The 12,090-nt window shown below is 23.9% G+C and overlaps 2 protein-coding genes across 2 annotated transcripts; one reads left to right on the top strand and one right to left on the bottom strand.

Annotated features, from left to right (window-relative positions):
* Nucleotides 1-159: 159 nt before the first annotated feature.
* LOC123263561 (palmitoyltransferase ZDHHC16) lies at nucleotides 160-3,974 on the bottom strand. The gene is made up of 5 exons (XM_044726433.1): nucleotides 3,839-3,974; nucleotides 2,827-2,974; nucleotides 1,903-2,212; nucleotides 1,625-1,815; nucleotides 160-699 (listed from the first exon to the last, which is right to left on the bottom strand). Exons 1-5 carry the CDS (start codon nucleotides 3,886-3,888, stop codon nucleotides 280-282), a joined length of 1,119 nt encoding a protein of 372 aa, XP_044582368.1. The 5' UTR covers nucleotides 3,889-3,974; the 3' UTR covers nucleotides 160-279.
* Nucleotides 3,975-4,411: 437 nt separating this feature from the next.
* LOC123263605 (probable 28S ribosomal protein S26, mitochondrial) lies at nucleotides 4,412-7,416 on the top strand. The gene is made up of 3 exons (XM_044726503.1): nucleotides 4,412-4,504; nucleotides 4,580-4,872; nucleotides 6,935-7,416. Exons 2-3 carry the CDS (start codon nucleotides 4,634-4,636, stop codon nucleotides 7,350-7,352), a joined length of 657 nt encoding a protein of 218 aa, XP_044582438.1. The 5' UTR covers nucleotides 4,412-4,504; nucleotides 4,580-4,633; the 3' UTR covers nucleotides 7,353-7,416.
* Nucleotides 7,417-12,090: the final 4,674 nt, after the last annotated feature.

Here is a 12,090-nt window from a genome sequence, read left to right on the forward strand (position 1 = left end):
CATATTAAACTTTGACATTTTCTGCAAATCCTCAAATTTTTTCAGAATAGTTTTTTTTCGATTTCTTTTTTTTTTATGTATAAAAAATGAGCTTAGGTAATTATAAATAAGTTTTTCTCTTCGATAGTATAGCAGTCAGTAATCCCTTACATCACCCCCTTAAATATTAAAACTTTTATTGGTCCATATCTTACAAATACAAGTAACATAAAAAATAGAAATGTACACTGATGAAATTCATGATGGCAATCTTCAAACATTCTTCCAAAACTCTTTTTGTCATCTAGCCTGGCAACCTTCCAACACGATTTTATCATAAATGCTCTCCCAAATGAGGCCATCTCCATCAGGTTTGTGCGTCGAGGGCATCAAAACTCGCCACCAGCTGCGCCCTCTTAGGCCCAGAAAAATAATCCAATTCTTCCTTGGCCCGAAATCATACGGGTTCTGATAATCCTTCCCCAAGCTTTTATACTTTTTGCGCTCGGTAGCGTTGATGCGAGCTTCAATGCTGGTTTCTCCTCTTGCAATCAATCCAGCGTGCCAGAAAGTTAGAGCACCTAAGGCAGCAAAAGTAGCTACGCAGATCAACGCCGCAAAGAGGATCAATCGCCGTCTTAATTCGTGTTCTTTGATTTCTTCATTTTGACGAGCGATTTCTGATAGTTCTTCTGCACTCAAATGATCCATGGACTCCATCTAAAATCGATTAAATATCCATATAGCAATCTTTTTTAAGGCTTGAGCAAGTCTGGTCTCAATTTCGATAGTTGTAAGTGTCCTTTTCTACCTATGAGTCTTGCTCCAGCTACTTGTAGCAAATTCAATTGACAAATTTTGAACAAGCTTTGTACAAAAACTTTGGGCCAGATTATAGCTCAGGAATTGCGTGAGAAAATTGAGAAAATCTGAAGATGCTTATTAATAAACTAACTATATCAATTCTTGAGAAAGACTGACACAGAAGCATGCTGAATATACTTGTGCAAAACTTGCTCAAGATCTGCTCAAGATCAAATGTTTTCGAATGACCGTTCTTATCATTCTACCCCTCCTATATTTACTATAGGATCAGTGGATCTTACTCAGCTTAACCTTTTAGAGTATAGACCTACTGTTTTATCGATCAAGACAAAATTATTTTAAAATGACCACCACTGAATCAATACATCTTCAAGTAGTGGAGGGGAAAAAGTGCTATAAAATATATAATGCATGATGCATCTTGAGCAAATCTTGAGCAAGTCACGCTTCAACATTTACTGTTAATTTTTGGTTGACAAATGCTTTAGAAATGAATAAATTACTGAGAATTACGGATCTTGAGCAAATGTTGAGCAAGTCATGGGTAAGTGTCTGTTGTGAGTTTCTGATTCAAAAAATCCGTCAGAAAGTTTTTCAATGCACCTTGCATTAGACTTGTCTCATATTCTTGCACAAGATGTCTTGAGCTAGTTATATATAAATCTTGAAGCAGTTTTTTCTACATGAACTTGAGCAAGACCCATATGTAAAAAAAGACACTAGCAACTAGGGGTTTTGCTCAAGACACTGGCACCTAAATCTTGCTCAAGCACATGTTACCTGGGTTAATAAAATAACAAAATAATATAATATTGCTTACCACTGGAATTATTTCCGAATTGTTGATTCTCACAGGATGTCCATGCAGATCTGGATCTTGGGCTGGAAAATACTCCTGATATGCTATTTCAACGCCGAACAGCATCAAGAAGACAACACCTAATACCGTAAAGGCCATGTATTGGAAAAAATGACGATGGTTGTAGTGTCCCACGCAATTGTTCAGCCAGGCTGGTTTAAAATTAAGGAACAAACTCCTTAGAGTAGATTTTAATAAAATTTAAACAATAAACAGGAATTTCAATTGAAAAAGGATACGACAGTGGTGGTCCATTTTTAGAATACATCTGTTGCATACAGAGCAATGATGCGTACGAGGAGGTTTTGGACTGATGCATTTCTTGCAAATACTGACCGCTTCAGGAATTAGAATTCCAGATGGAGGATATCCAGCTGGGACGTTAACTCCCATGTAGTAGTGGAACAAGACATTCATTAGTATCCAGTTGCCGATTATCATTAAGATACATGTCATCAATGGACTCTTTTCCCACCAGTAAGGAAATCCGACATAATACGCGATGTAAACGATTATCGCTGTTAATACTGATACTGTAAAGACTAGAAGCTGAAAGTTATAATTTTTTAATTAATAAAACACTTTTTAGAGTGATTTTAAGTGTTTTAATGCATAACTTTTACATTTAAAAGCTTGCTTTTTTTTTTAAACTTAAAATACTTATCATCAATATTATACAAAATTTTGAATTTTTATGGATTTAAAAAATTTTAAACCAAATTGATTTTAAAATTGTGGGGTAATTACTACATATTATTTTTATTTTTGATTTTTTTTAATTATTAAATTAGAATTGAAAAATATTTTTTTTAAATTTCACTTCTAATTTTTCAAGTTTTTTACAAATGAATTTTTTTTTATTATACTTTTTTCAACAAAAAAAAATACTTTAAATTTTTATTGAAAACTAATTTAGCAGATATTTAATAATTTTTCTAATAAATAAATTACTGGATTAAAAATTCAGAAAAAAAAAATTGCCATTTAGAAAATTTAATAAATTAAAAATGCAATTTTTTTAAAAAAAATTTTCGGAACAAATTTTTTTGTTAAATAATATTAAAAAATGGTCAAGGGACAGCTAACTTTAATACCATAAATTTTTAGATGTCGGATAACTTAATTTTTATAAATAAATGTGATTATTAGAAAAAAAAACTTACTGGACCTAATACCACCGTAAAATTATTTACAAACCAAAAAATAGGTTCCATTAAGGTATCGCACGCATATCCCCAATCTAAAAATTCGTTGTAAAATAAACTCAAAAATGTTATTTTAAGTCTGTACCATTTTTCACCAAAATACAATCTGAAAAGAAAATTACTTAAATTTATTTAATGAAAATTAATTTAGCAGATATTTAATAATTTTAAGAATTTTTTCAATAAATTAATAATTGCATAATAAAAAATGAGAAAAAAATTGGCATTTAGAAAATTTAATAAATTAAAAATGCAATTTTTTAAAAATAACTTTTCGGAACAAATTTTTTTGTTAAAAAAAAATTAAAAAATAATTAAGTGACAGCTAACTTTAATATCATTTTATTTTTGAAAATTAAATTAGCCGACATTTAAAAAATATTAGAATTTTTTTTCTTAAATTATTACAAAAAAATAAGAAAAAAAAATTTCACTTGTAAAAAACTTGAAAAACTTTAAATGCAATTTTTAAAAAATATTTTTTTGGTCCAATTAAATAAATGGAAAAAAATTAAAAAATTAAAAACGTCGGTTAACTTTATTTTTATATTTTATTTAATGACAATCAATTTAGCAAATATATTTATTAATTTTTTAAGAAATAAAATTATTAAAAAAAATTGACCAGCAAAAATTCTAAAAAATTTTTAAAAATAAAATAAAAAAGTTTCATATTTTTTTAATGATAGCAGAAATTTGACAATTATTGATTTTTTAATTAATAAAAATAAGTAAAAAATTGGAATTAAAATTTTTCAAATTTTTTCTAATAAATTTTTTTCAATAAAAAAATTCTTAAAATTTTTTATATTAATTTAATTATTATGAAAATTGAAAAAAAATTGACCATAAGTCTTTTAAATTCACTTTATTTGAAATAATAATTAATAATAATAACATGTAAACAAAAGTTAATTTTTTTAAAGGTTAAAAAAATTATTTATCTAATTTTTAATAAAAAAAAACTTACCTCACGCGTCTCGGTACTCTAATTAAATTCCATATTACTCTTGTAATCATTTTATCGAATTATTTATCAACTAATCACCATTTTTCACTTTTAAATATTTAAAATTTTCTGTCTAAATAATTATTTTTAGTTTACTAACACAGAAAACACAACCTCAAAATTTATAATTTTGCGCGGAAATATTTAAAAAATTTTTTTTTACCTTTATTAAATTTTTTTTTGCTTTTCTCAAAAATTATTTTCTATTAATTCTCTACTTAATTATTTATAATTTTTTTTGTTTTAGAAAATTGCAATTTTTAAAAATTGAATTTTGAATTTTTTAAATTTCGCGCCAAATTTAAAAATTAAAAATCAAAGATAAATAATTAAAAAAAAACATTAATTTTTATAAAATATAATTATTAATAATTGATTTTAATTTTTTTAATTTAAGAAAAAAAAATCAACAAATATTTTGACATGCGCAGTGCGCTTTGCGCACTGCGCAATGCGCGATGCGCAGAAGTATTTTCCATAGATCATTTTCCATGCGCAGTAAATTTGCGCTCTAACCTAAAAAGTAAATTAAGTAAATAGAGTAAATAAAGTAAATAAACTCCAAAAAAAATTAATTTATTTAAATAAATAATGAAAAATTAATTTTAATAATAAATAAATAAATTTGTAAGTAATTATTAATTTATTTTTTTTAAATAAATTTTGTTATTAATTAATAATTTATTTTAATTTACTTTTTAGGTAAAAATTGTAAAATTTGTTATTGGTGTAAAAAAATAAAAAAATAGGAGCAAAATGCTGCGGACAAGTGGAACTATAAATAAAATGATGAACAATTTAATAATTAATGAATGGGTTGGAATAAATGCAATTAATTCACAAACAATAAGATGGTGGAAAAGAAAACCAATGTGGTTGCCGCCGGCGAAATCAAAGTTGTTTAGAATAAACCCCAGGTTAAGGCTGCCACCGGAGGAAGCAATTGAGATAAGACGGCTTACTAATACTTATCATACTCAGTGGAAATCACTCATGTAAGTTTATTTATTTATTTATTTATAATTTAAATTTATTTTTTTATCATATAATTTTTTTTACTAAAATAATTTGTCAAAATTTTAATATTAAATTGTCACAATTTTAAATTAAAATTTTTAATATTACGGCGAAAATATTGCTCTAATAAAGATTTTTTTTTAAACAAAAGTTTTTTAAAATTTAATTTATAAAAAAAAAATGTTTCTTGTGATTTTTTCAAGAAGATAATATTTTTGCTGTAATTTTAAAATTAAGATTCGAAATGAAAAAATTGAAATATTTTAATTATAAATCTTACTATTGAAATTACGGTGAAATTATTGATCCTAAAAAAAAAAAACATGAATATTTTTTTATGAAATTAAATTTTGAAAAACTTTTGTTTAAAAAAAATTTTTTAGGACATATATTTTTGCCATAATATCAAAAATTTGAATGTAAAGTTTAATGACAATAAAGTTAGCCGACATCTACAAATTTTTAGAATTTTTTTTATTGAAAAAATTATTTTAAAAAAATTAATTGAAAAAATTTCACATGTAGAAAGTTTTAAAATTTATATGTGCAATTTTGTAAAAATATTTTTTTTTTCTACTTCAATTAATAAAAAAAAATCAAAATTGTTGAACGTCGGTTAATTTTAATATCATAAATTTTATAAAAGTATTTTTTTAATTAAAAATAAACTAGCAACCTTGAAGTCACTATGTGACTGCCGTGACTTGTGATCTATAAAGAATTAAAACTTTGCAATATTAAATAATGACTTTTGTTAAATTGCACTGAATTTTTTTAACTATTGACGTTTTTTAATAATATAAGCTCATCTTGATGTTACACTTATCAAGAGCTTTCATTTGAGTACCAACATGCATTTTTTTATATATTTTCATATATACATATATATATATATATATATATATATATATATATATATATATATATATATAATATATATAAATATATAAAATATATGAAAAATTGATGTGGGTACTCAAAAGAAAGGTCTTGATGAGTGTAACATCAGGATGAGCTTATATCTTTAAAAATGTCAATATTTCACAAGATACAAGGTCATTTCTTAATTATTAACATTTTTAAAGATATAAGCTCATCTTAATGTTACACTCATCAAGAGCTTCCATTTGAGTACCCACATGCATTTTTTCTATATTTTTCATATGTACATATATATATATATATATATATATATATATATATATATATATATATATATATAACTTTGGTTTAATAAATTTAATGAAACAAATTAATTTTCGGTACTTTTTATTGAAGAAGATTGTTAGTTAACTAATTAAGTTTATAAACATTATGGACCAAATTATATATTATGGACGAATAACTTAAAATTCAATCTTAAAGGTTTAATTTTGGGAAAGGGACAACCCAGGGGACTGATATTTCGGTGGTTTACCAATTTATAGCAAAAAAACCTAAATTTATTTCATTTTAGTTTTCAATGCTGGAATAGTTTGGAATAGAAATATTTTTTTACTTTCGTAATAAATTTTTTTTAGCAACAAAATAACAATTTTTCTAATAAAAATGCCTGGGACAGCAAAACATCCTTACAGAGAATCACCCATATATATATATATATATGCATATATATATATATATATATATATATATATATATATATATAATATTTATTTTAAAGATATAAGCTCATCTTGATGTTTCACTCTTCAAGAGCTTTCATTTGAGTACCCACATGCATTTTTGATATATCTTTCATATATACATATATATGATATATATATATATATATATATATATATAAAATATATGAAAAATTGATGTGGGTACTCAAATTAAAGGTCTCGATGAGTGTAACTTCAAGATGAGCTTATATCATTAAAAATGTCAATAATTCACAAGATACAAGGTCATTTTTTAATTATCTATCTATTATCTTCTTATATAAATATTATTCTCTTAATAATATGGATAATAGTTTGAAAAAGTAAAAAATACACACTTAGAAAAAAAAGACTAATAAAGTATAAATTAAAAAGTATAAATATTAAATTTCAGAGGGTACTTCATGAAAGTTGTCGAAGAAAACAAAGAACAGTTAGACGAAAAACTAATAAGAAAAACCGAAGAAGAAGACTTCCAAAAAAGCATGGAGATAAACGACCAGTGGAATAAGGTACAAGCTCAGAACCGCGAGGAGAGACGTCGTCGAGAAGAAGCTCTGCGCAAGATAGAGATTCTGAAGAAGGTTGACGCTAAAAAGACGCGTGATGAAGGAATTATGAATGAAGTTGAGACTAAGGTCAAGAAATTAAAGGAACAGGCCAAGGCTTTTATTACTGAGGAGAATATTGATCAGGCTATTGAGGAAGCTATGGCTAATCCTATTAATTATAATTATGCTATTGATTCCGTGGGAAATAAGTATGATAAGAGTATTGTCGAGGAACAGATCAAGCAATCAGTGCAGCAGTAGTTTTTTATGTAATTTTGTTATTAATAAATATTATTGAAAAAGAAATAAATAGATTTTTATTGGAGTAAATTATTTATATTCTTTAAATTTAGGATAATTTTTGAAAAAAATTTGACATGGAAAAAATTGAAAAATTTTATAAAATTATTTAAAATCAGTAATCGTCAAATGCACTGTACTTTCTTAACTATTGACATTTTTATAGATATAAGCTCATCCTAATGTTACACTTATTAAGAGCTTTCATTTGAGTACCCACATGCATTTTTGATATATTTTTGATATATACATATATATAATATATATAAATATATAAAATATATGAAAAATTGATGTGGGTACTCAAATGAAAGGTCTTGATGATTATAATGTCAAGATGAGCTTATATCTTTAAAAATGTCAATAGTTGACAAGGTACAAGGTCATTTCTTAATTATTGGCATTTTTGAAGATATAAGCTCATCCTGATGTTACACTTATCGAGACCTTTCATTTAAGTACCCACATGACAATTTTTATATATTTTATATATATGGTATTAGTGAAATATATAAATATATAAAATATATGAAAAATTGATGTGGGTACTCAAATTAAAGGTATCGATGGGTGTAATATCGGGATGAGCTTATACCTTTAAAAATGTCAATAGTTGACAAAATACTAGATCATTTCTTAATAAATGAAAGTTAATTTAGTATATAATTAGTAAATTTAAAAAATTTAACACAAAAGAAATTTTAAAACATGAAAAAATGCAATTTCTTTTAAATTATTATTTTTTTTTTTTTTTAATTTAATAATATTATATGTTGATATATTTTCATATATACATATATATGATATATATTTTTGAAATATAAGCTTATCTTAATGCTTCACTCATCAAGAGCTTTCATTTGAATACCCACATGCATTTTTAATATATTTTTCATATATACATATATATAATATATATAAATATATAAAATATATGAAAAATTGATGTGGGTACTCAAATGAAAGGTCTTGATAAGTGTAACATCAGGATGAGCTTATATCTTTAAAAATGTCAATAGTTAACAAATACAAGGTCATTTCGTATTTTGTAATGTATATCATATATATTTTAAAGATATAAGCTCATCATAATCATACACGTATCAAGAGCTTTCGATTGAGTACCCACATGCATTTTTGATATATTTTTGATATATACATATATATGATATATAAAATATATGAAAAGTTGATGTGGGTACTCAAATGAAAGGTCTCGATGAGTATAACATCAGGATGAGCTTATATCTTTAAAAATGTCAATATTTCCCAAGATACAAGGTAATTTCTCAATTATGCTGCTTAATATAAATACTTATTATAAATTAACTACTAGTAAGAATAAATAAAAAACAAAGTACTTTTTATTAAGTATATGTTTATTTGTAAATGGTAATGTATCCAATAATATATAACTAATATAAATATAAGCTAAACTAATAAAAAAAATTAAAAAGACAATTAATTAAAACAATGAGTTTGTTCCTTAATTAAAAAGACATTACAGAACTGTTTACTATTTAAACGTCGGTTTTTTTTTTTTTTTTTTTTTAATATTTTAACGGAACATCTTTGGCATTTAAATATATTTGTTTAATATCTTATTAAATTCTCACACACGCTCGCTATTAATATTATTTATAATTATCATAATTATTATTACAGTTATTCGATTGTTCGTTTAATTATTAAGTTTATTTTTATTGTTGTTGTTAAGAGATAATTATTAATTATTAATTGTTGAGATAATAGTAATTAGTCGTTTATTATTTCAAGTCTTAGAATCTCAATTTATGATGGCAAATATTGAAGGCATTAATTAATTAATTAATTAATTAATTAAAAAAAAAAGTCTTGCACGGTAATTCATAAACAATATAAACGTGTATGTGTGAGTTTAATTTATTTGTAAATTTATTAACAATCCAAAACTTAAAAAATCCAACAATTTTTTTTTTTTTTTTCAGAAAAACAATTATAAATTTTTTTTTATGCTACAAAAAAAATTGTGACTTCATTTTTAACGTAGCCAACATTAACAATAACTAATAAAAATAATTAACCTTAATTTAAATGAAGTCATAATATTAAACAATCATAACGTAAACGTGCGTACTATAATTATTTAATCATACATGGTTTATTATTATTATATTTTTATATGACTTGTTACTATGTATAAAACTGCTTATTCGACATGTTAAAAATATAAGTTTCGTAAAAAAGATTTTATTTGAATAAAATTCATTTTTTATTTCTAAGATCCTAACTCTAAAGTAAAAGCATTAATTATTGACACTATAAGAGACAAGGATTTTTAAAAAAATATGTGAACTATTGACATTTTTAAAGATATAAGCTCATCCTGATGTTACACTTATCAAGACCTTTCATTTGAGTACCCACATCAATTTTTCATATATTTTATATATTTATATATATATAAATATATGAAAAATATATCAAAAATGCATGTGGGTATTTAAATGAAAGCTCTTGATGAATGTAACATCAAGATGAGCTTATATACTTAAAAACGCCAATATTTGAGAAAATACAGTGCAATTTAGTATATATATTTTGTGAAATATTGATATTTTTTAATATATAAGCTCACCCTGACATTACACTCATTGAGACCTTTCATTTGAGTACCCACATCAATTTTTCATATATTATATACATTTATATAATATATATAAATATATAAAATATATTACATTTATATAATATATATAAATATATAAAATATATGAAAAATTGATGTGGGTACTCAAATGAAAGGTCTCAATGAATGTAATGTCAGGGTAAGCTTATATCTTAAAAAATATCAATAGTTCACAAAATATATATACTAAATTGCACTGTATTTTCTCAAATATTGGCGTTTTAAAGTATATAAGCTCATCTTGATGTTACATTCATCAAGAGCTTTCATTTAAATACCCACATGCATTTTTGATATATTTATATATATCATATATATGTATATATGAAAAATATATCAAAAAAGCATGTGGGTACTCAAATGAAAGCTCTTGATGAGTGTAATATCAGGGTGAGCTTATATCTTTAAAAACGTCAATAGTTAAAAAAGTACAGTGCAATTTAACAAGAGTTAGGGTTTCATTTTTTTAAACATATTTTAAATTAAGATTGTCCAATTTTTGGTTTTACATTATATTGATTAATCTTTTGAGAAACAAAATTAATGCTTTTTAATAATATTTTCTCAAGTTTAATAATTCATTTCAATCGACAAAGTCAATTATCCGGATACACCAATTATTGACAGGCTGATAAATCGATTGATCCAACTAGTGACATACCGTTGGACCAATTATTGACACCCTTAATGCTGACTTGTCACCATTAATCTGATCTAAATACAATAAGTAAAGTCTGATTGGAGAGGTTACAGCTTGGTATAAATTCACCTGTCAATATCAGATCCATATATTTTGTGTACCAATTATTGACACTAATTATTTTATAATTAATAACCATTCAGTTGAATGTAAATATCCGATATTGTTAATTTTTAATAATTTATTTTTTTAAAAAAAATGTTTAATTTGATTAGTTCAAAAAATAATTAAAAATCTGGAAATTTTAGTGCTTACTTCTAGTTTATTTTATCAGTTTAAGAATACTAAACTTTATTATTTTAATTAATGAATCTTTCTCATTAATTTTTTTTAATTCTTGTATAAAAAAATTGTTATTAATATTGTAGATAAATAAGATTTAAAATAAAATAGCGTGTCAATAATTGGATCCCTGTCACTAATTAGTGTCTTTACCTTAGAAATAGATTTAGAAAATAGTGAAAATAGCTATAATTTTAAAGAACCGGGTTCGAATCCCAGGAGCGTCGAAAAAATAAAAAATGATTTTTATTTAAAATAAACTTTGTTGGTATTTTTTCTATAGCTTTTTATAATTAATTATTACTATAATTAATGAGAAATGGCACATAATTTATTTTGTTCACCCATTTCTTTATAACATATTTTTTTTTATCATACTTTTTACGCCTAAATATTTATCTTTTATTATTAAACTTATTTTTACTGTTATATATTGTTATTATTATTATTATTATTATTATTAATCATTTTATAACTATTATTATAGTATAATTATAACGCGATTGTATCAAGTCTTAAATAATTAAGTTCATTTGTACACAATGCGAAAGAAAGTTTTACTTTTTAAGCTCATGTCAACAATTTACAAGCAATTGTATTTATTTTTTATTTATTTTTAAAATTTTTCATTGGTAGTTTTAATAAAAATTAGCAAATCAGACTCAAATATTGTTCGAGCTGGTAATTGTTCGATTTTTATTTATTAATGATTAAAAATTTTTAAATAATCAACAAGAAAAATTAATTGAGTAATGGTGACAATTTTTTAAGTTAAAAAAATATTTTTTCAGTCTCTAAATTTTATTTTAAAAAAAGGTCAAGTACCCAGTAATTTAACAGGTTTTAAAGTAAAATGGATTTGACCCTACTTTTAATATATAAAGATGTAATTATTACAAATTAGTGATTTCAATGAAAATATAAACAATTTCGATTAGCAAAATAGCAAAGATAGAATATTTATATTTTGACATCGTTTTTAAGATAGACTATCAAAGGAGTAGTAGTTGAACAATCTATTCTGACAAGCCGCAGTAGTTTGACACTCC

This window comes from Cotesia glomerata, linkage group LG4 (genome assembly GCF_020080835.1).
Source record: "Cotesia glomerata isolate CgM1 linkage group LG4, MPM_Cglom_v2.3, whole genome shotgun sequence".
Lineage (NCBI taxonomy): Eukaryota > Metazoa > Arthropoda > Insecta > Hymenoptera > Braconidae > Cotesia > Cotesia glomerata.